General features: G+C 40.3%; 1 protein-coding gene across 3 annotated transcripts in view; it reads right to left on the minus strand.

Moving 5' to 3' along the window:
- The window catches only part of larp (La related protein), a 414,361-nt gene that overhangs the window by 63,453 nt on the left and 325,465 nt on the right, over window positions 1–25,443 (minus strand). For all 3 annotated transcript variants that reach the window (XM_067143616.2, XM_067143618.2, XM_067143617.2), the window contains exons 12-15: window positions 22,697–22,964; window positions 6,484–6,672; window positions 1,732–1,958; window positions 1,157–1,317 (exon numbers count right to left, since the gene is read on the minus strand). In XM_067143616.2, coding sequence (XP_066999717.2) covers window positions 1,157–1,317; window positions 1,732–1,958; window positions 6,484–6,672; window positions 22,697–22,964 — 845 coding nt within the window. The remainder of the gene's footprint in view (window positions 1–1,156; window positions 1,318–1,731; window positions 1,959–6,483; window positions 6,673–22,696; window positions 22,965–25,443) is intronic.

Below are 25,443 nucleotides of genomic sequence, written 5' to 3' on the forward strand. Positions count from 1 at the left end.
AGGATAATAAACAGTTTAATATAGAAATTTTGAAGAGATGGACAAAAACTGTCATTATAATGGGGTTCTCATTACATACCGTACTATAACGAGGTTCTCATTATATACCGTACTCGCTATAGGAAACTTCTACTGTACTAACATCTACAGAATATTATTTAGACTTTTTTCCGGACTGAGCTGTGTTGTTGTTTTCAGTGCACTGCGTACAGTTTCCCAACGTTTCGAATATATTGCAGTATTCCTTGTCAAGGTGACTGAAATACCCCTACTCGATCGGAGGTAATTGGTCTCCCAGGCAGCAATCACACTACAAGGGTGGTTCCTGACCTTTGTCTTTTATATCCTAGCCTTTCTGGCTGATGTAAGCCCCCTGGCTGTCTCGTGAGAATTCTGGAAGGTACTGTTAGGATGTTTCTTGATTTCGATAGCCTCGCGTATTTTCCTGTCGAGATTCCAAGGGATAGCTGCTAGGATCTTGGTCTTGTCAAATGACATCCCATGCCTTGTTTCATAGGAATGCTTGGCTATCACTGAAATACGTGTGTTTTGGTTCTTGGTGTGATGGATATATTCTTTTAGGCGGGTGGAGATCAGATGTTTTGTTTCACCAACATAGCATGTTCCGCAGCTACATTCAATGTGGTCTCCAGGAGCCTGTAGTTCTATTGTCACTTTTACTGGTGGTAGATAACGGGCTGGCTTCCGGTATGGTTTATAGATGCCTATCATACATAGTTCAAGACATACATACCACAACGTAAACACGCAGGTCGAACCTCTAATTACCTAACGGCACAGGCAAGCCCCACTACCGGGCTGTGACACATACCTTCCAGAATTCTCAAGACAGTCAGGGGGCTTAAGTCGGCCAAAAAGGCTAGGATATAAAAGACCAAGGTCAGGAACCAGCCTTGTAGTATGATTGCTGCCTGGGAGACTGATTACCTCGGATCGAGTAGGGCTATTTTAGCGGATCGAGTAGGGCTATTTCAGTCGCCTTGACAAAGAATACTGCAATGTATTTGAAACATCGGCAAACTGTACGTAGTGTACAGAAAACAACACCAGGGCTCAACCCGGAAAATAAACTAAATAATTCTACACACCGTGGAAACTTCATCTCCGAGTCTACAGAATATTGTTAGCAACTTACCTTTAAGACACCTGGAGTGGTATTTGTGGTACACTTCTTGGGTAAAATTGTTCTCTTTTAGCAGAGAGTGAGAAGGGTGTTGGAATGTTGGCAATGACTGGGGTGTACTGCCATAGCTTCCAGCCAAATACCCTTCATTCGGACTAGTTCCAGCACTGCTGCTAAAAAAGACAAAATTTACTTCAGCAACTGAATCATCCTAACAACAGTATGAAAAAATGCCTCCAATTCTCTCTTTACAAAACTTTCAATACTAATATCAATGACATAAATATAATATTTCATGCACGTGTGATACCAGCAAGTGACACAGCTCCCATTCTTGTAAATAGGTGTTATGAAGTGTGGCATATTACTCCTGGCATTGAAACATCAGATCCTCTGCTCTGTCCACAATACTGGACATAAAAACTACTTGGATGGGTATCCCACCACATGCTGTTTGCTGGAGCTGGTCAACCTATTGTACTGTAAGTTTGCTCTGGCTGATAACTGGTATTCCTTCATTTAGAGAGAGAGATGCAAATATACCAGTAAGCTCACCTTTCTCAAAGAAATTACATAAAGCAACTAACCTCATGGAGCTAGTTCGAGGCCGGTGTTCCCGAACATCCATAATCCATCCAACATGATGCTCAACAGGAGGATTACTACTATGCCTCGTCTTACGCTTACGAGGAGTACGAACATCAGGAGGAGCTTCATCCTTCACAACAGCAAAGAAACGTGATGAGGCCTTGCGATGATGATCCTTACGATTTCTACTTCCTTGTGAAGTGCTAGCTTCTGATGGAGCAGGAACCTAAACCAAATTAAATCACAAACAACTGTAAATGAAACATATAGCAGACAGCAGTAAAATATATTAACCAAGAAATGATTACCACGCAACAGCTTCCGCTAAATGTAATAATAATAGTAATAATAATAATAATGTTATTTGCTTTATGACCCACAAACTACTTTTACAGGTTTTGGCGATGCCGAGGTGCTGGAATTTAGTCCCACAGTAGATCTTTTACGTGCCAGTAAATCTATGACACAAGGCTGACGTATTTGACCATCTTCAAATACCACCGGACTGAGCCTGGATCAAACCTGCCAAGTTTGGGTCAGATCGCCAGCGTCATCCGCCTGACTTGCACCAATGCTGACTGTGTCAACCCACCATCTGTTTTATGACAGCTCTGATGCCGATACTATGCTGACAAGTTAATTCACCTCCCTTCTACTATACCATTTCGGAACTCTCAGCACACGGGTGAATTTGCAGATGTATTTTCCTTTGGAACTCTTCCTTTGAGAAAAGATTTTTGCTGATTATGGCACATTTTGTTACATCAGGAAAGTGCTCCTGTTTGTTGAATAAATTACAGTATAAACCTGATTTTACATGACCTCAATTTGGAGTAAGCCAGCAAAGAATGAAATGAAATGGCGTAAGGCTTTAAGTGCCGGGATGTGTCCGAGGACTTTGGCTGGCCAGGTGCAGGTTTTTTGATCCAACTCCCGTAGGCGACCTGCGCGTCGTTATGAGGATGAAATGGTGATTAAGACGACACATACACCCAGTCCCCGTGCCAGGGGAATTAACCAATTATGGTTAAAATTCCCAACCCTGCCGGGAATCAAACCTGGGACACCTGTGACCAAAGGCCAGCACGCTAACCGTTTAGCCACGCCAGCAAATAAGTAATTTCAAGTTCTGAAAATTATTCAGTAGCTAACACAATGATGTCTGGGTGAAGAGCATCAGTAGGCACAGGTCTACTGTAACAGCATCCATCACCAACAGAAACTGGAATATGGCCAAGCTCTGATGGATTACCAACGGTAAAATCAAAGTTATTAGATACTCCTTCAATAACTTGGACGCTTCTTCTTGGCAGAGCATAAGGCTGTTGCACCTAACTGACCCGGCACTATAGGAAACAGTGTTCACAAAGTAGCAGTGAAATTAGGACATGTGGTATGCGATGAAAGCCTCCCTCTTCTTGCAAGACATCTGCCATATGGTTTTTTGTTTGGTATGCTGCAATTTCCAGACTGAAATGGCTTGGTCATCTCAAAAGAATGGACCCAACAAAGAACAGCTAGAGTGTGAGAAGGAACTCGAAGGCACGCAAAAGAGCCAAGAGGTCAGCCAAGTAAGAGATGGATCGATCATATTTAGAAATGATCCTACCTGGACAAGATATGGATTTGTAGCAGGTTATGGAAGAAGACACCTATATGGACAGAAATAAATGGAGAGCGCTCATTCATTGCACATGGGAAACTGGGGCTGATTCACCATGATGATCATGCAATGTTTCAGGAATAAAGTTTTCTTTTTTCTTTTGGTCTGAACAATATTTCAAATTGGTTTTGTTTAACAGGAGTTGGGCTGGGTGGTAATTAATACTTTCTATCTTTCCAAAGATGGATACATTGATGTTCTGCAGTTGGTAGCTCAGTGCTTGCTCCTCATTAATAGTACAGTTGAAGAAAGAACCATAGTTCTGCTACACGACCATCTACCCACCGTTTTTCCCTGGTTACATTTAGTCTTAGACAACCCCAGTTTGTGTGATGAATCCTTCAACAACATTGATGCTTGGGATTGGTGGATAGGGAAATCTCTCGGACAAGATTTTTTCAAAGTAGGCTCACCACCATTCTCCTCGCTTTCTACCAGTCAATCAGCAAACTTGTCATTTCTATGCCAATGTTACAAAAAGGTTGGATGTCTTCCAGATTGAGACATCTTGTTTGGGTAGGTAGACGTAACGTTCACCTTCACACGTCCGGTTTCTCATAAATATCACGTACTGAGCGACTATTGTTGTGGTCACAGCTATTTTTACCTTCATACAGGCCCGTAAATAGACATTCCAACGAGAAGCTGGTTTTTCATCATGACACTCATGATATAACTGTTTCTTCTTGCATACCACATTCCAAGGTTACGTATATTTCTTAATTCATTGCCATCCTAGCACACACAATGACAAAGGCTGCAGTCCAAAAATTTGTACTGGTAGGTTTTCTACACATGTGCTTACATGGTAAGTTGCTACTCTCCATCTGTTTCCTATACATACAAACTATAAGATCATGAACCTAATACAAGAAATACTTAATATGTGGCATATTACGATAACCCACAAATAAGTGTACATTTGTGGGCCAGTACTGATGCATTTGATCTACCCAGGTACAAATATGCGAAAGAGTATAGTATACACAAAAGCATTCTGTATATAACCTGGGAAAATAAATTATTGCAATTTCTACATAAATCTTCATTAAAACAGTATATTGGTATAAAACTTGATAGTATACAACTTCAACAGGTTTATAAACAGAGCTAGTGATCTTTCTACTAGCTGAAGACAAAAAGAACATTTGCTTATATATTTTAAAGCTTTTATTTGTAAGCTTACTAACAGATTTTAAAATTTTAACTGAATTGGCACTAGAGCAAATGTTCAAACATAAAAATAGGAATATAAAAGTTATTATAAGAATTTATATACACCTCAAAAAAAGGTTAGGAATATTGTGGTAGGGCATGTGTAGTCCTGTTGTAAGTGGCAGAGAGAACTGTGTACACACAATAATTCAAATGCTTGTATACAATACAGCCGATCGCTGCCTACTGTGTTGAGCCTGGGGAGAACTATGCCATTTCAGGTGAAGACTGTTAGTAGTAGTGTATACAGTGCAATAGAAGCTTTAGCTAGTGTGTGTCAATTTCAGGAATTGTGGAATTAATTCAGGGTGGACGTACACAAGCAGCAGGCTCACACATTTAAGAGATTGCCCAAGTGCAGTGTCAAAAACATGGACCAATGATGTGACTGACAAAGCAAGGGGGACAATGTCACGTCGAGATCGGTACAACTGCGTCATAGCGGAGGAAACAAACTTCAACTGCTCAACCATTATTCCTGAGGGTATCTGCACAAAATGTAGCAATCAGCCGAGTAGTGTCCAATTAAGGATATTTTGACTGATTCGACATGTTCCACTAGGGAATTGTCATCGTGCTGAGAGGTTGGATGGGTTATTAAATATCTTAATTCAGGGTCGGATGAACGGCATGTCACGTTTGCAGATGGAACGCGAATACACTTAGGCCAGATACACGATGACAAAGGTTGTGAAGGCATAAAGGATGGTAGAAGTACTAACATGCTCAAGAGGTGCATAACTTCGGGGGTAGTCGTGCAATGTTTTGGTCTGGGATTATGTATGGCCGTCGTACACCTCTGATACCAATTCGAGGGACGTTAACTGCCCAACAATATACCGATGAAGTTCTTAAAACCATTTGTATAACCACTGGGGGGGGGGGGGGGTGAATACAGTGCTAAATTCATTTTCACTAATGGCAATGCTCGCTCTCATTGAGGTGCGTCTGTGAGGAACTTCATGAGAGGTGGGTATCTACCATATGAACTGGTCAGGTAAATACACCGGACATGAACTACATTGACCTTGCACAGGACAGGTTGAAAACGGCAGTTTTTCATCATCCACAACCGCCACAGACCCTCTCAAGACGTCATTAGAGTTGCCCAGATGGAATGGGGCCTTCTTCGAGTACAAGGGCACAACTCCATGGAATGAGTAAAAAATACAAGGAATGGTACTATCTGTGCACAGTAATGTCTAATTCTCTCATAGCAATGAGGATTTAATATAGGGAAAAAGAAAAGGAAAGAAAACAAGCTCATGCCGGTTCCCACAAGACTCTTGTCGGTTCAACCCAAAGCCTTTACCCGCAGAGCTAACACCCAGCTGCCTGACTCACTTCATTTCTTTCAGGCATATAACCAATTGGTTTTATTTGAACAAAGTCTTGGGGCACATTTATATTTTCTTTCTTGTTTAGTTCCGGAGGCCAGAGTCTATGAGTCTAGTAATGTAACTACTTACAATTCCAGACATTGCTGTAAAGGTTCCCTTATAAACCAGCTATTGGGACTAGGTCAAAACAGTTATCAAGAGTGCATCCATTCTTTTTATTTAAGCAACTGCACATTTAAGTATTGCAACGGATCAAACAAGTTTCAAATCAAGTCATATACTTATCTCTATAAAACTTGATATACAGCCGCTCAAAACAAGAATGTGCATATGGTATCAGGGTAGCAGCAGCAGGAGAAGAAGAAGAAGAAGAAGTCCGATAAAATAGAAAATGTGAGGAACATGAAGCACCATGGGCTTAATCTTTGTTTTGCTGTATAAAGAGGTTGTACATATAACAGAGGAACATAAGAATCAAAGTAAACGTATGCTGCACACGAGCCTAAATTTTTAACTAAATATAATTTCCTTACCTCTTTTGGCAGAGACCGAGATACTTCTATCACTTCATCATCCTCAGATGTGAAAGCTGAATGTGATAATGAAGGTGGTGGTGGGGGAGGAACTTCAGGATTTGGTTTGTGTGGAGCACGAGGTGCCATTTTCTCGAATGCTTCCTGAGTTATAATGTTCACTGTCTTGTAACTTCCAGATTGCTGTAACTAACAAAACATTTACATTAATATGTTTACAGTTATACAAATTTTCAACAGTTTTAATGAAAGTAATCATGTTATATTCTCCCACCACCAAGATGTCTCACTGAATACAGAAAGGTAATTGACTGAAGAGTAGAAACTGTACTTAACCCTCCGTTGGTCGCGGGGTGAGCGCGACGCTCACTTTCCTTTTTAAAGATGTGCCGAGCAAAGCTAAGTAGCACTATACTTCTTAATCACCGAGTAGCTGAGTTTTGGAATGTTCTGAGCAAGTCCAACAATGTTGAAGGGTGCGGCACGACTTTCATTAGCAGCCAGGCATTGTTAATGACCACAGTGCATTATAAGTGAGAGAGTCGCTCACCCGCGACCACTGGTGTTACATTTTTCCCAACTTTCACATTATTGTTATCATATTAGCCTACAAGTCATGAATCAAGATTCCATGATTTGTAATTGGTTATTAGAGGAGTCAGGTGATGAAAGCAATAATGAAGATTCCGAGTACTCCGATACAGAGCAACACGCCAACAGCGATCACGACAGCGCATCTGATGTTTCTGGGGACGAAGCCGTTCCGGGTCAGTCAGTCGAGCCTGCTCCTCAATATGTTGGTCGTGACAACATTACTTTGTGGAATATTCATCCCCCTTGCCCCAACAAACGTAGGAAGAAAAGAAACATCGTGATTCATCCAGCAGGTGTCACACGTGTTGCACAGAATACGAAGGCAGTACGTAAATCTGGGGCTCTCCACTTCCCAGACAGTGTGTTGGAGAAAATTGTGTTTCGTACGAATGTTCGCTTACGCATTACGAGAGCTAATTATTCTCGGAAGAGGGATGCTGTGGATACCAACATCAATGAAATCAGGGCTCTTATAGGATTACCTTACTTATCCGGTGTGATGAAGTCCTCTCATCAAAATGTTAAAGATTTATGAGCGACGGGACAGCTCCAGAAATATTTTGTCTAGTGATGTCATACCAGAGATTTTACTTACTTTTGAGATGTCTCCGAATTGCTGATGCTCAGACGAGAAATGAAAGGAAATCTGTCGATAAATTGGCAGTGATATGAGAAATATTTGAGGGCTTTCTACAGCGATGTAAAGTTTGCTATTCCGTAGGAGAGTACGTCACAGTTGATGAGATGCTCGAGTCTTTTCGAGGGCGGTGCAGTTTCAGGCAGTATATGGCAGAGAAGCCAGCAAAGTATGGTCTCAAGATTTTCGCCGTGGCGGATTCACGGATGTTTTACACATCAAATATGGAGATTTACCCTGGAGTAATACTGTACTGTATCTAGACCAGGAGGTAAAACTTTACATCTAATCGCCTGTTCACCGTTGCTCCCTTAACACCACCCAGGGGTCACGTGTAGGGTACTTTCAGGTTAAACCTACGGACGAAAGCAACGTCATGAACTTGTGGAACAACAACTACCAAACTTCTGTTGAATGGCAGAAGGGACTCAATGAAAAATACTGCCTGACAATGCCTTCTGTGAAGAAGATGCCGCCACGTGGTTTCAACCCCCCTCGGAGACTATGGTCCGAACTGAACAGGATCCGAACAAACCACGGGAACTGTGGTGTGTTAAGGGAGCAACGGTGAACAGGCGACTAGTCTCCTGGTCTAGATACAGTACAGAATTACTCCAGGGTAGATCTCCATATCTGATGTGTAAAACATCCGTGAATCTGCTGCAGTGGAACAGAATCCCAACGCCTGAGTGTGACTGTGGCGCTACACAACAGACAGTGAAGCACATCATCGAAGAATGCAGGACTAGAAAATACAATGGCAGTGCTAGTGACTTTGCTTTTGCGACTCCAGAGGCTATAGACTATATAAACAATTTGGACATACGTATATAGTGTAGATCTTATAACAATAGACGCTGTATCTCTAGCCATACGTTAAATAAATAAATAAATAAATAAATAAATAAATAAATAAATAAATAAATAAATAAATAACCTGGAGTTCAACCGGATGGCCCGTTTACCGATAACAGACCAAGTGCCATTGTGAAAAGATTGACAGAACCCATAAAAAACACTGGGCGCAACATAACGATGGACAACTGGTTCTCTTCAGTGGAGCTAGTGAATGAACTGGTGAGAAATGTCAATCTTACTGTTGTCGCTACCATCAGAAAGAACAAGACTGCAATCCCACTAGAAATTGTGAACACTAGGAAAAGGGAACAGAACTCTAGTCTATTTGCATTCGGTGAGGATGCTCTGTTAGTATCCTACGTGCCATGAAAATACAGGAACATAATACTAATATCAAGTATGCACGATTCTGAAGAGATCGATGAATCTTCTGGTGACTTGAGGAAGCCTGCAGTCATTACGTTTTACAACTTTACCAAGGGATGGTGGTGGTGATTATTGCTTTAAGAGGAAGTACAACTAGGCAACCATCCCCCATATAACACTAATCAGAGGGAAAAAATTGAAGGGATCCAACACTTCGAAAAATGAAGATATCGGCCAAAGGATGACAAGCGCCACGAAGGGCGTTACTAGCCCTCGCAAACCTAATAGTGTCGGGGTCAGAAAAGAATAAGAGTTGACCAAGAGAGGTCGGATAGGATAGATGAAAGTGAGGAGCCTGGCAGAAGTAAGTGGAAGCAATGCCAGGACTCAGTTAAGGGCCCTGTGGTCGCCAACCCACGCTCCATAGTTCAGAGCCCACGGGCCCCTTTTAGTCGCCTCTTGTGACAGGCAGGGGATACCGTGGGTGTTATTCTACCGCCCCACCCACAGGGGGTCCTTCCCAAGGGAGGGGTGGACGTAGTAGACAAGCTGAAAACTCTGTACACCGTAGCAAGGGTTTGCTATCGATGGCCTCTTCGTATATTTTTCACATTACTGGATATAGGAGGAATCAACGCCAAGATCATTTTCCGAAGCAACATAAATGAAGAGATGACGCGAAGAAAGTTCTTGAAAACATCGGCTTTAGATCTGACCAAGAATCACGCGGCAAGGAGAGCTTCTACTAGTGGCAATCATTCAGATCTTCGAATGAGAATGCAACAAAACCATGGACTACCAAAAGAAGAGCTGAAAACTCTGCCACAACTAGACCAAGCTAGGGCGAAATGTGCCCACTGCCCGAAGAAGAATAATTGAAAAACAATGACAAGATGCAGTAAATGTCAGCTCTAAATATGTGGGCAACACACTGTCAGTATTTGTCAGATGTGTTCTGGGAGTGTTGAGATAGGCATGGAAGACAGTGACTAAATGTACCCCGAGTAAACACAGCATGCATGGTCGGAAAGAAAAAAAAAAAAAAAAAAAGCATTTATCAATGACATAATAATGTTAACTTGATAATTATTGGAATGTTAATTATGTATGCATTTCACAACAATAATTTTTATTGTAATTTGTAGTTATTCACTGTGCAGTGTTAGATTTCTATTTATTTGCTGTAAAATATGTAAACACATATTTCACACGTAGAATAGTAAGAAAAATGTATTTAAAAATGACATGTATAACATGAAGTACTTTACCATGGTGTTTGCAATAATTATGTGTATTCTGTTTCAATGAATATTGTACTTAACCTATCAACAAAAAGATAAAGAATAAACAAGTATCAAAATTAAAACAATAACACCAAAAATAATAACAATGAAGGCCTCAAAAAGTCATATTACATTACTAGTGAGCGCTCGGCTCACCCGCGACCAGCGGCGTTAAGGAATGAGGCGCGGCCAACGGAGGGTTAAAGAAAATGTCCACAAATTTAAACAAAATGTTTAGCATCTTATTCATATTGGTCATTTCCATATTTTGAGGCTTAGTTTTCTCATTACCACTGCATCATAACCAATCAAAATCTATTCAAGTAAACTCTTCTCATCGCTCAATTAATAGCTATCAGCAAGTGAATGTTTGAGGAAGACTGTCTTGCTATGATCTGAAATAAAACACTTGGGCCCTCCTCACATAGAGCTATTCAAGAAGTTGTAGAGCCTGGATACAAAGAAACTGGGTAACTAGGCAACACCACCTGTGTATTTCATTAGCACCAATCACAGTGTCACTGGAGTTCGAGAGACTGGTTGAATGACTCGATCCGAGTACCTATGACCCGGCACGCTGGTCTCCTCACTGTTCCAGTCTCCTGAGTGCCGTAACTTAAGTTAAACGGGTGAGCAATATTATAAACTGAAATTAATGAAGAGTAGCTGTGATTCATTCCGTTTTATACAATGGAATGTTGCATCCGGGACGTTCAGATTCCACAGAAAAGTGGAGGTTATTGTAGCATACAAAAGACTGATAATCATATGAAAGCTTTCCTCCACAGATCAAACAAAGAACATTCTTCCTCTTCTTTCTGATCATGCCTTTCTGAATGCAGTCCTGAGCTGAGTACATTAGTTCAAGATGAGTGGAAGAGTTACATGTAATGGCAAATTGCTTTATGTCACACAAGCACAGTGAGACTGTTTGTCGGTTCGAATCTTGTTTTGATCTTCTCTTTTTGCTCATCTGCTTTTTCAGTCTCATCTTTCTCTGCCTTTTTCACTGCTAGAAGAGCTGTAGCTGACTTGAATATGTGGTGCGACGTAAGTTGTTCATCATTTTGAATGAAGTTCTCTGCCCCGCAGGGAACATTTCTTGCTTGACACAAGTTAGATATCGCCGATGAGTTTTCAAGCACTTCATTCTTTCCACCATCCGTACTATCACTATCTCCTATCACATGCATAACAATGATCCCACCAGCACCAGAAATTCACAAATATTGCACGCAGGACATGAGTTCCTAATATTACCGCATTGTCTACGTCAATTTTGAAGAATAATTTAATTTCTTTGTATTTGTTTCTGTGTTGAGGAGATTCCACATTATACAAAAGTAAGAACAAAATAATGCCATAACTTCGCCGGGACCGAGAAAATATTCTGTAGTGGACAAGTTTCCACTTTATTCAATTTCTGCTTTGAGCACGTTTTACTGTAGTCATTTGTTTTTAAATTAATTTTTTTGTCTTTGAACAAGCTGAAACTATACTGCCCCTCAAATATGATTTTCTTAACAGTACTTGGACCATTATTATGAACAATATTGAACCCATGACCTTTGTGCCCTAAGAACATTATGCATAGTATAACAATTAAATTAAAAGTTGGATTCTTGATAGCATGGATTTGACACGTGACGAGGGGGTGATTACCTTCGGTCCCACGCTATGGGGTACGTGACGTCAACCACACGTGTCGACGGCGGAAGAATCTCTAGTCATTTTATGAACTATTTCAAAGCGCGTGTACACGGCGTGACCACGCCAAGTCAAGAAAATATAGTGCCTATCAAAGGAGGTCAATCATCTCACAAATCGAACCCGTAAAATTTTTAAATGTCCATGAACACTACCATCAGAAATGTAGCAAGCATGTAGTCACTTTCAAAACTCTTGAAATTGCAGTTTAGGTAAGTCAGAAAATTTATAGAAATTTTCTTGGCGGCAAAGGGAGAGACCTGAAGAGAGGGGGTAACTGCTATAAATATGAAGGGACGCCATGACGAAGCTTCCTTCTCCGGCATTTGTGATACAAAGCGGACGAAATTGTTGAGTTGCTCCGCGAAATCAAATCAACGAAAGTAGACTGAGTTCGACTGCAGATTTTAGCCAGTGTGGCTAAGTCTTGACTCCATGGGGAGATAGTTTTCTTGAGAGAAATAAGTGTATCAGATAGGACGGTCAAAGTACTGAAATATTCTAATGTGATTAAGTAATTCGTGTGCGGAAATAATTACAATCCATCGTGTGCGCTCCGCAAACAAGTGAAGGGTATTTCTTTTTTTTTTTTATGCTTTATTCCAGGAAACCTGAAGAAACATAATGAGATGTACAGCCATGAATGTAAAGATGGCTAAATAAAATGCCAGGGTCACAGGTGAGCCCTAAGACGAATACTGGCGTGACGACATGAGGTAGGTGGCTTTCCATCTTACTACCTCTTATATCTCGTCTCGTGATTTCTTGTATTTGAATGGGGATATACGACGCAGTGGTCGCCCTACTAAGTTTTGTAAATGTGAGAGTACGACTAAAAGAGTCATTTGTTTTATCTTCCACTTGGATAAATTTTGAAGTCTTGCGAAAGCCGTATAATGTTGTAAAAGGTTATTGAATAGGGTTCTGAAGTGATATCACGTCCAATGTAGATCGTCATCCGTGTGAGTGTACTGCCTGTATTTTGTGATGTCGAAGTAAGATGTTCATTCGATGTAAAATTCTTCTGTCTGCAATTTGACGTTAATAATAATAATCCATGGTTACTCATTTTCAATCGAGTGGAAGCGCGCTGTCGGGTGAGAACCTAGGGGATGAATTTGGTCACGGAGAGAAACGTTTTTATTTAATGCCCATTTTAAACTGTGTCTGACTGACAAATAAAAGATCTAGTAGAATGTTTCAGTCATTTCTCGTAAAAATCAAGTTAGTAAATACGATATCATTTATGCGAAGTTATTCATGATTAATGCATTGTGCGATATTAGACGTCGGTATTTCTAGTGAGGATTTTATTCCAGTTCTTTGTCGATGATAATTGTGGAGCTGGGAAACAGAGGTTAGTTTTGTGAATCAGGTTGGACCTGTCATTGAAGCCGGGACACGGAAGTCCGAGGAGTGTTTTGTATGAGTTGAAATGAGATGTGCGAATCAGGTTAGAGTCCTGTCAGTGAAGCCGGGATATGATAGCCCGAGGAATATTTTATAATGTTGGGAATGGAAAGAAATTCATAGAAATCTATAGCGGTATCAATTGGCGACGCGTATAATTAGTGTGGGCATCTTGAAGCATAATCTGTGCATTTTGTTGGTTAGAATATCGTATTTGTTTAATTATGTCGGCAGAGTTTAAAAGGGAACATTTTGAGAAGTCAGTCAACTGTGAATAAACCAGGTGGTTCCTGTAACTGCCAAGCGAGCGAGGGGGGTGAGACACCTCAGCTATCTAACGGGACAGGCTTGGTATTGAGACTGTATTCTCGGCCAGGGAAACGTTAAAATGTTGGATTTAGTTGAAATTTCATAGCCGGTAATGATCTAAGTATTGTGAAATACTGTAAATGGGGACGTAATGAACATTTGAAATCACGAACTTTGAGTATAAGGAACAGAGTAACCCAATTTCAGGGTTGTCCAAAATATAGAGCGATGGTCGTTGATGATCGGTTTGTCTGTGAGGGGTGTGCAAAATTCATAATGGTAATGACGAGATATGACATCGTAATTATATGGCGAGTTGTTTGGTTTGTACGTAGGTTATTAGGATATCCAAGTGTTAATAACGGTTAGGATTAGATTAGATTTTAAAGTGTGATATCACGATACGAGATATATAGCTGGACATGAATGATGTAACAAATTCTTTTCCAGCCAGATAAACATCGCAATATTGAATTTACATCGCAGCTGCGTAGAAATTTGTGAGGAAACCAGAGTCCGCGGAGATAAAATTTGTTGTGTGTTAATATTTCGTTAAATCATTTAAATTTATTAAATTATTAAATTCAGTGAAACCGCATTTTGAAATAACTTTAATCAAGCGAATAACTTGGAGATGCATTCTGGACATTTTAGTTTGTTGTCTGGGGAATATTAAAAATAAAGTAAAGATTAAAGGGACATATCCGAAGGAAATGGATTTTACTGCCACAAAGTTTGTGAGCATTGCTATTGTTGTAATTATTGAACTTTGATTGATTGAGCAATGAATGTGCTGGGGATAGTAAAGTGGAAACTTTGGTCATCAACCGATGTAACTTAATTGTGTTTAGCCTTCAGCCTAGAAACTTGGATGGCCAGGGGGTCATCAACCTCAGTGACTTAGATTAGGGCCATATGCCATTGTAGCATCATTTCCTTGCGGTCATCATCCACAATGACTTTAAAGTAACTTAGAAGATTAGATGTCGGTCCATGACATAGGCGCAGGTCACATCGATTCAATTAAGGGTCCATGCCGTAGAACCACTGTGTGGCACACACCGATTGGATGGCCTTAATTATAACTAGAGTCCAGAGTTCGTGTTACGAGGGCTGGACCATAACGAATCACTATGATGGTACATGTGGTCTCTCATGGAAGCCGAATTTAAGGATTTCCAGACTTTCCTTTCTTAAATGATTAATAATTGAGACAATGGTTTCTAGTAAGAATGCCCATCAGGCGGTTACGTTAAAGTCTCACACCAGTGTTCTGACGTTTATGTAAAAATGATTGTGGTGTCCAGTGGACACAATTGACTATGACACCGTTGACATAGTAAATTACTTCAGAATTTTCCTGAATAAATAGGAATCCTTTAAATAGACCTTTCATTCCAGTAGATAGATTAGAATTATTGAACCCTACCTTTACCTCAGCAAGTGACGAAGAACCCGAAACGACCCAAGAGACAGATCTCATGAACTTTGCTGATAGGTAAGAAAGGTAGGTATCCCTCAATATGGACCCAAAGGGTTCAATATATGGCAAAGAATTATTAGGGAAATTTAAGAACAGATTTTTTTCTTTCCTTTCGTGCTGATAGATACTCCTAATTTCCCTCTTATATACCTTACCACTGCAGTTTAAATTACTTGGACAACTTCAGCAATTAGTCAGTAACAATGATATTGTCTGGCCAGGGTTACCTGCCGAGTGTTGGGCAATGGGACATAACCTGATTCTCTAAACGGACCAACAGCTTTAGGCAGAGGAGCTCCTTTAAGTACATGCTGGTCCCCCAGTGAAGGAAATGCCAGTGAAACCCAGCCTGTTGTGTTTTAATTAATTTTTTCCGGTAACATCAAACATGTCTCTGGAGACCTTTTACATGCCAAAATCGTACAAATACGGAGTGCCAAAAGGACTTTTACCTTCCTTGTTGTGCGATCCCCCTTCAGAGCTTTCAACAAGATGTCAGCTAACAATATGCATTTCCTGGTGGGGAAAAATACAACGCAGGCTGCAACTGTAGCATTCTATATAACCCACAAAATAGTCACCCTTTTGTGGGCTTGTACTAATGCAAATGATGCTTTACCCAGATGTAAACCTGCCTAATGTCACAGTAATGAACAAAGGCATTCTCAATAACTGGGAAGACAAAAAAGCCCTTAAAACATTTTTGTAGAAAAAAATCACTGATAACAAAATCCTACATTAAAAAATAAATTAAAACATGTATTACCAGACACCAAAATGAAACAAAGTTCTACAACAGATAGTACAAGTTTTCTCAAGTGTCCCACTTCTGGATGCCAAAGTCAATAACTTTAATTTTGCTTGTTTAATCATCTACATCTTCTTAGAGTTTGTCCCGCAATGGAGCAGGGTCCACTGTTTTGCATGCCAATCTCCACTTGGTTCTATTAAGTGCATCATTTGGTACAAGATGAACATAGCACCGTAGGTCTTCTTGAAGGTAATCAAGCCAGCGTTTCATGGGCCAACCACGTGGACTATTTCCAGATTGCGTGATGCGAAGTGCCGCCTGTACAACAGATGAACCTCCTCCAGACATTATGTGGCCATGCCATTGAAGTCTGGTCTGACACATCTGATCTACAATCAGGGCAACTCCCATGATTTTCCAAATTTCTATGTTGGTGACATGATCTAGCCGGGTCAAACAGCGAAGCATGCACATTTCCATGGCATTAAGTGCTTGTTCATCCTTGTTTGTTGAAGGTGAAAAAACCTCTTATATCTTCTATAAGAATGGTCAAATCTTCACATTTGTAAAAGTTGATTTACTTTTATTAACCACATGGAACATACAAGGAGTTTTGACTAATTTTGAGGAAATTTACCTACAATAAATGTATTTATAAAAATATACAAAGGTTGAAAACTAGACAGAGCTGGAACTGATAAGATTTCTGGGAATATACTAAATGCTATGGGTTGGGATATACAGTAGTACCATATCTGAAGTAATATTTGATTACTGTTTGCATGAAGGAGTTACAGCAAATGAATGGAGAGTTGCTATAGTATTAACTGTTGTTACTGAAATATACGAGGGCAGACCAAATATAAACAGAATTTTATTTTATTTTAATTTATTGCATCAACCAAAAGAATACACATATTGAGATCACTTTTCTGCATAGTGTCCTGCCTTCGATATACAATTTCTCCATCGGACTGATACATTTTTGATGCCGTCCTGATAGAAAGAAGAGGGACGTGTGCGGAGCCAGTTGCGCACAAACTCTTCTCCACTTGCATCATCACTGAACTGTTATCCTCCTAGGTCCTGTTTGAGTGGTCTAAACAAATGGTAGTCACAGGGCGATAAATAAGGACTGTACGGAGGATGTTCCAGGTGTCCAGTGAATTTCCTCCAGTTTCACATGCGTTAAAGCGGCAGCATGCAGCCTTCCATTGTCATTGGGAAGAATGGCATTTTGAATTGGTTGCCGGCGTCGCTTGTTGGATATGCAGCTTTTGCTTCATCCTAAAGGCGACAGCAATGGGCTGCATTAATTGTCCCTTGTTTGTGGAGAAATCCACCAGGCAAGAAAACGGTTGCGAGCGCCTTTCCAGTAGATGGCCGTGTTTTGACCTTGACAGGACCTGATTCGTCCTTTCGCCGCCACTCCATGCTTGTTTGCTTTGACTCTAGTGTACAATGTTGCACCCAAGTTTCATCACAAGTCACAAGCTGAATAGTATATGCTGATGAAAATAAAAATAAAGCAGATAATTGGAGACAGATTGCCATGTAGCATATAAGCTCTGAGAAAGTATTCTTCCCAATTATATTAGACTCCTTTGCAAAATTACTAACTGGTTTAATAGAAAGCCAGTTGGGTTTATGAAAGATGAGGCTCAACTTGCAGGATTACAGCAAGATATAGCAGACACTTCAGATTCAATAAGGTAAAATAGACTGCAATGCTACTGACCTACCCAAAGCCATTATAGGGTATATCATAGGAGACTACTGACAAAAATGACAGCTTCCGGACTAGATTGGATGAGTGGCAAAATTTCTAGAAAACAGATCTCAGAGAATTAGAATAGGTGAAGTATGACAATGGCATCGCGGTACAAACAGGATGCAAAGTCACATTGCCAGTTTCACCCAGAGTAAGTCCTATCAGTTTTAACTGATGCTGGAGTGAATATATCTCATGGGGATCACCGTAAGTAATTAGGAGTTAATGTAAAGAAAATGTGTATTGGGGTAATCACATTAAATGGATAGTAAATAAAGCTTACAGATCTCTTCATATGGTCATTAGGGTATTATGTAGAGGAGAAGGCATAAAAGTCCCTGATTAAGACACCTATTAGATTATGGTTCCAGTGTATGGGACCCTCATCAGCATTACTAGACTTCAGAACTGGAAAAGATCTAAAGGAAATCTGCAAGATATGTTCTGGGTGAATTCCAACAAAACAGGAGAGTTACAAAAGCAAACTTTGGGCTGGAAAGACTTGGAAGTAAAGTGATGAGCTGCTGGACGGATGGAGGCACCTCTGCTGCATCTTCCGTCTAGTTGAAAATTAACAGAAATGAGATTTCCTCTTCAGTTCCCACTTCCAGTAGTCTGTTAAGTTGAGTTATGAATCAAAAACCTCCACTGTTGCCTGTTTCTCCACGACTCTTTTCTTGCTTCCGATATTTCTTCTACCGTTCCTCCTCTCCCTCTTCTCTAACACACTCCTCCACTGTACCCTTGAATCTCCTTTGAGACCATCTTTGTGGTCTCTTTCTGGTTTGTTTCTCTGAATACTTCTTTTAGAATTTGGTCTTCCCCATTCGCATTATATGTCTGTACCATTTCAGCTTGCTTGTTTCTATCCTGTACTGTAGTTTTGAAACTCCGATCCTCTTTCTAATTTCCTCATTCCTGATACCATCTTTTTTTTTCTTTCTTAATGTTGGCACCAACACAGACAAGTCCTAGAACGACAATTGAATAGGACAGGGCTAAGGGCTAGGAGTGGAAAGGAAGTGACTCTGGCCTTAGTAAACATACAGCACCAGCATTTGCTTGGTGTGAAAAAGGGAAACTAAAGAAAACCATCTTCAGGGCTACCGACAGTGGGGTTTGAAGCCACTATCTCCCGAATGCAAGCTGATAGCTATGTGACCCAAACTGCACAGAAACTTGAATGGTATTTTATGTATTTACAATGTTTTATGTTTATGTGAAATGAATCATTCAAAATACTTAGAATTATACTCTTTGTTGTTAGACAGTCTCATACAGCCTCTGTGCAACACCTTAAAGCAAGGATCAGAGTGCTATGAAATGACAAGTACATGAAATTTATTCCCAAAATTTGTAAGAACTGGATTAGTGAACAGACTTGCATGATACAAAAATGCCATCACACACTCAAAATGATTTCCAGACAGTTTCTTGACTCTCGCCCAAAATTAGCTTGACTTAACTTTTTTTTTTCTTTTCTTAAATCCTCTTGTCTCGCCTGAATCCCAAGCTCGTGGAATGAGCGAGTGATAAAGGGTCAAGACACTGCTTTAATTATTGCCTCAGGAGTGCAAAACAAATTGATCAACACGTATATCTGCCTGTAGCGTAAAACAGCTTGTAGAGTGAGATTACCATCTGATGACACAAACCTGGGCGAAACCATTTGAGGTTGAAGGGGAACGGAGGGAAGGAAAGTAGTGGAGGTAACTACTGTGGCGCTACTGGGACCAAAATGTAGTGAACCACAGACATGCTGACAGCAGAAGTGCAGACAAGGCCACTCAATTGCCAAGAGCCAATGTGAACATTGTCATAGCAACTTGCGCACTGAACATCCCTCCTCTCTCACACACACTGCAGCACATGAACTCACCTGCATACAAAGCTCATTTACTGTGCAACAAAAGTTTTGTGCCACCAGACAGTAATGGTGATCTACGTGCACTTAAACTTTCCACGGTTGAGATTCTTGCAAAACCACCTGAGCTAATATATGTTTAATAACTGATATGAATAATAACTTTAAAAAGTGCAACAACAAAAATAATAAGAACAGACGAAGAACCAGCGTTAATAAAAAATTGGTAATAAAAGTAACAACTAATTAAACGTGCAGATCTCCACCAATGTAGTTCTTAATAATAATAATAATAATAATAATATCTAAACAGCATAACAGCAAAAAACAGGTTCAAAATACAGTGGATGCCGCTTATTATGACCAGTCTGGGACACAGATAATTTGATAAAATTAACCGACTGATAACAGTAGCCAAAAAACGAAAATTGATAGGTAGCCTACTGTATTTATTCATTACCTACATGCACTACAATGAAACAGATACCAATACACAGCACTGCAATAGAGTCAATTGTTTTCAGCTATGTGAAATACAGTAGTCTCTAACTATTGTTTGCTTTTGATTGTCTCTCAAAAGACTATTAATGAATCTTTCATATTCATAACTCGGCGCAAGATATCTAGCGCCTGTCGCATTTCAGCATTCATTGATGTTCGGGAAGTTTCAGCAACATCGTCATAATCAGCATCGCTATCTTCTGCTCCGTGTTCTTCATCTCCCATATATAATTCTGTAGAAGAAACTGCCTCACATGTCGTGTTATGTCTGTTTCATATCAGTAATGATGCTGTCATCAATGTTCATCTATTCCTGAAACTTATCTTGTGTTAAGCCTGTTGGACAAAATTCAACAATGTCCTCTACTTCTGATAACTATTAAAAATCCCCCATGCCAGAAACAGTTCCTTATTGTATGTGCTGAGACATTATCCCATGACGTGGTTAGAAGATGCAGGGTATCGAGAGGGCTGGCTGTTTTGGTAAGGGCACTGGCACTAGTTTCACGTGAGTCCTCCATATTTTCTAAGATTCTTCTGTGCAATCCATGGCGATAATATGCTTTCATGGCGGGAATGATTCCTTGATGTTGAATTATTGAAGTCATATTCGCCGGTAAGATAACCACATTGATGTTCTTGAGTTCACAATTCACAATGTGTACTGCACAGTTGTCAACCAGCAAAACTATTTTATGGTCCAGCCTGTTATCCCACTTCAGTAGCCATGCTTTGAAAATCAGGGCAGTCATCCATGCATTAGGCTGATGACACACGGAGCGGTTTTCGCCGAGTCGGCGCATGTTTCTACTGTATCAGATGGGATGAAACAGACAGAGCGGTGCTCGCCGACAGGCGGCAGATTTGCCAACTCGGCCTGTCGTGTAGCTGGCGGTGCAGCGAGCGTTTTGAAGACTTTGTGCGCGCTCTAGCGCCATAGATTTAATACATTCAGCTGAATCATGGCCGACTTGATGCTTCGCTCTAGTCGGGCGTGGCTGAATTTACACGGCGATTGCATCATTGGTAGGTATTCTTGTATTAGATATCATGAAGTATCTTTGAAATTCAATAATATACACGTAAAAGGACATATAGAGTAAGTAGACTTTTGGAATAAGAATAAGAACAATCCTTTATTTTTCGGTAATTTTAGCTAGCTTCCTCACCTAACGTCACGCTCACTAATGTGTTTTGTCCACTGCCTGCTCGATACGCACCCGATGACTGCTTATAAGCAGTCATTTTAGATGCAGTTCGAGCAGGCAGTGGTTTCGTCACAGTCGGCAAAAACCGCTCTGTGTATCAATCACAGGCGGCGGCCGACGTGGCTGCTGACTCGGCAAAAACCGCTCCGTGTGTCATCAGCCTTAGAGTTGCAATGATAGTCCACTGGAAATTTACTGATGCCTTTAAAGCAACGTGGGTTCTTAATTTTCCCCAATTATTAACCGTCTTTTCTAGTACCAGACACACTTGCACAACATAAAACTGTTACTCGTTCCTTGGAGGTTTTACAGCCTTTAGCACTTCTGCCAACATGAGCATGTTTCTCACAAACATTTGAGAACCAAAGTTTTAGAGCTAATTCAACTTGACCGCCTTTTGTACCGTGATTTCGCTTACAGTTGAAGTTCTTGTTTTCTTTTCCTTCCTTCAGAATATTGTGTCGATTCTTCAACAGCTTGCACAGAAGAGGTTGCAAAATTCATTACTCAACAGCAGCATTGCGTTGACTCATTGTAGATAATTTGTCATAACGTTCTATAACTGAAAGCTTCTCATTAATGGTTAAGTCTTTACGTTTGCTTTTCGCACTAGCCATCACTGCACTACAATGCTAAGAACTTCATAGTGCGAAAGCTTTAGTAAGATTCAAGTGAGTGGTCCTTGGCTAAACTACCTTAAGAGAAGAAACAAAAGAGAAAGTATATGCGAGAGGGTAACCACCTGCACTGACCGGTTTTCTACCGTACACCCGATAGAAAAGATGAGGTGTGAAAGTGGTCTTGAAGAGAGGTGCAGTGTGAAAACAGGTTTCTAAAGGTTGGGAGAGTTTTCTTTGTATGCACTCTATTCGCATACTTGAGAAAGAAATCCTTGAAAACAAATGTGATAACAAACTGAATTCATGATCACAATTAACAGAAGATTTTCACGCAGGTCGTCTACGGGCGTCAAACCAAAAGACCTGCACCTGGCGAGCCGAACATGTCCTCGGACACTCCCAGCCCTAAAAGCCGTAAACATTTCATTTCAATGTTTCGGTATTTGTCCATACGGGACTTCATAAAACTGATTATACAATACAGTTGATAACATTCTGCATGATTATAATAAACTGTGTCCACTGTATATCTGAATGATCGATTTAATATAAAGCACTTGTAAATACAAAAACAAACAAAAAAGTGAGTGCACCTCTGATATTAGTACACCTAAAAGCAAGGATCAGGGTCGTATGAAGTGGCAAATTAAAGGAAACAGAGAAAACGGAACTTAAAAGCACAAAAGAACAAAAACCAATATGTAAATAGAAAAGAGACAAACCCTATGGTAATGACAGATTTAAAGAAATATTTATCTACTGACAAATTCAATGTAGTATAATTTTGTCTGAGGTGCATGTACACAAAATCAAAGAATTCTCAATAAATTAAGATTTAATGTAATACATACCCATTCCCCCTGAGACCAGAGCCCTTCCTCATAGTAGTTAAGACCATCGTTAATAACTTGCTCTAGGTCTTGAGTTATCTTTACCCGAGTGGTCCAGTCACCAGTTCGATCATAGCCTTCATGTTTTGGATATCGTGACGATTGAGATGTTGGAACAGAAACAGCAGCCGAGGTAGCCGCAGCGGTAGCTGTCTGAGCCTTTTGAGTTACAATTAGTATCTTGTTGATTTCGTGATCACTTAGTTCATAATCAGATTCATCCTCAGACCTAGAAGAAGAAGAAGAATAAGTTTCCCGTCTTAAAAGTTTCTAAAGAGAACCGAGTAGTCAAAAACAAAAAACACACTAGAATACTAAGTAGTTAAAACACACTCTCACTAGAGACAACTACCAACCAAAACAAAAGAGATACCTCTATGAAAACTTGCTGCCAGCGATGTGGAAAATATAATATCCCTGTAGCACCACACTCAGGATGGTGAAAAGGGAGCAATCTATCACCTGAAGAACTTCAAGAATACAGGGTGGTCCATGGGAAATTGAACAAACGCAAATGTTGATACTGAACGGTAACTTATATTTACAGCAATGTTATTTGTGACTCAGTGCTACACATTATATTACTGAAACACAAAACCAACGTTCATTTCTTGAAAAGCACGCCAGGAATATGGGTTCCATCCAACACCGATTTACTTTTGCAGATGTTCACGAAAGCTCCTCACATTCTGAAGCATTTCTGGAGGAATGGCCTCAACTCTCAGATTGTGTCTTTCAATTCAACGAAAGTGTGGTGCGGCCGTACAAAAACTTTGTCCTTCAGATGTACCCTTTCACCCCGGAACAAAATATCAGAAACCAACAGACCAGGCGACCACGCCAAACATGGGATATCCCCGAATAATGAGATTAATCAATGGGGAAAGAGGTTGTGCAATGTACCCATTGAAGTACGGGCTGTATGGGTCGTAGCCATCTTATTGTGATCGTATCATGCCCAGAGGACCTTGAGCCAGTAGCTGTGAAACGAAAAAGTTCCCAATCACGGCATTATATCATTCGGCATTGACAGTTATTGCCCACAGGGCATCATCTTAAAAAAATATTAGGCACAACAAGTCCAACAACAAACCACACGATGACCTTCAGACGATAATAAGGCTTTTCCAGGATTAGTGGATTTACATCTGAGATATGTGTTTGTTCAATCAGATATCACCAGATTTATTACACATTATGAACATCATTATTGATCTGCGGTGAAAGTTTAGTATATATAATCATAGGATATAAACTTCATGGTTTTAATCCGTACTGAATTGTGATCACAATAATAACTAAAACTTATGTCAAAATGGTCAACCTTTTCAAAACTATATTATGCAATGTTCACATTACATTTCTAATCTAGGAACTAGATTCGGGCTTTCGGCCATCCCCGATGTTTTTAACACTTTTTAATGTCATTTGTGTGTGTACATTTGTTTTAGTTATTAGATGTGTTTGTACAGCTTGCATTAAGGCTGATGATGGCCAGCCCTGGGGCGAAATGCTGGTGACCAGGAATGAGTTAACTGGAAAATTTCTAATGTCCAATAACGGACCAACTATATTGGTATTATTGTCGCAAGATAGTTGATCTACGTGCGTATGAAAATGCGGCTCTACCTATGAATCCTAATGGTTAAGTTGGCACACACACAGCCCCCAAACCATCAGAATTAACTGAGGAAGGTTAAAATCCCCAACCCAAACGAGACCCCTTGAACCGAAGGCCAACACATGCTAACCATTTAGCCAGGTAGGCGGACATGCCCTTAATGTATGTACATAGCGGTATCAAAATAATGCAACCATAATATATGCGAAGAAAATAAGAAGAGTAACTTTTATGCCGCTTCATTTCACTTTCCTTTACATCTTGTAATAATAGAAAACCTTTAAGGTCAGTTCTCTTATTGCAAATTAATGATTTAAGTGGATATTACTGCAATAACCTGCATTCTGGTAAAGATTCCGTAGACCCATCACGAACAATAGGTTAGAGATCCCTCATGGCGCGGCTTGGACGACGTCACAGAGGTTAGAAATTCAACATGGTGCGTTTCAGACGATGTGAAAAGATTATTGGTCAGGCTTGGTTAGGTCTTGCTTGTAACAAGACAATTGGGCAAGGAGCAACAAAGTGGTCAACAGGCCTCTAGCATCCCACACACTCCACAAGACACGAAGCGATTAAACACCGAGATCACTATTTTAAACTGTGTGATTTTCTCATTTTCAACAAAGGTGGTAGCCCTAGCCAGCCAACAGCAACACAGAAAACGGTGGTAAGTTTGGGTTTTACAGTGCCTCCTTTTTTAAATTCTTGTAAATAAGAATATTTCTAGGGGCCTGTTAGTGGGTCGAGGAGAAGCGTTGGCGCCAGTAGGCTCGTAATGAGGTTGCGCGTGAATAACCTGCGCACAGCACTCCAGCCTACAAGATCCTTGCTCAAGACTAGAAACCCGTAATCACTTGTACATTCTTGCATAACAGGTTGCAGCTATTATATGCTAGAGACTGAGCTGTCTCTCAATTCAAAAAACGTTTGCGTATATTTTTCTTACATATGATCGACCCAAGTGGGATAATTGTGGCCGAGCACAATTTTTTTTTTTTTTTGCCGACGATCAATGCGATAAAAGATAGTTCAAAGAACGATAGACGCTGGGAAATTTAACATTGGTTTACATTGAACATTTCTG

This window comes from Anabrus simplex, chromosome 3 (genome assembly GCF_040414725.1).
Source record: "Anabrus simplex isolate iqAnaSimp1 chromosome 3, ASM4041472v1, whole genome shotgun sequence".
NCBI lineage: Eukaryota > Metazoa > Arthropoda > Insecta > Orthoptera > Tettigoniidae > Anabrus > Anabrus simplex.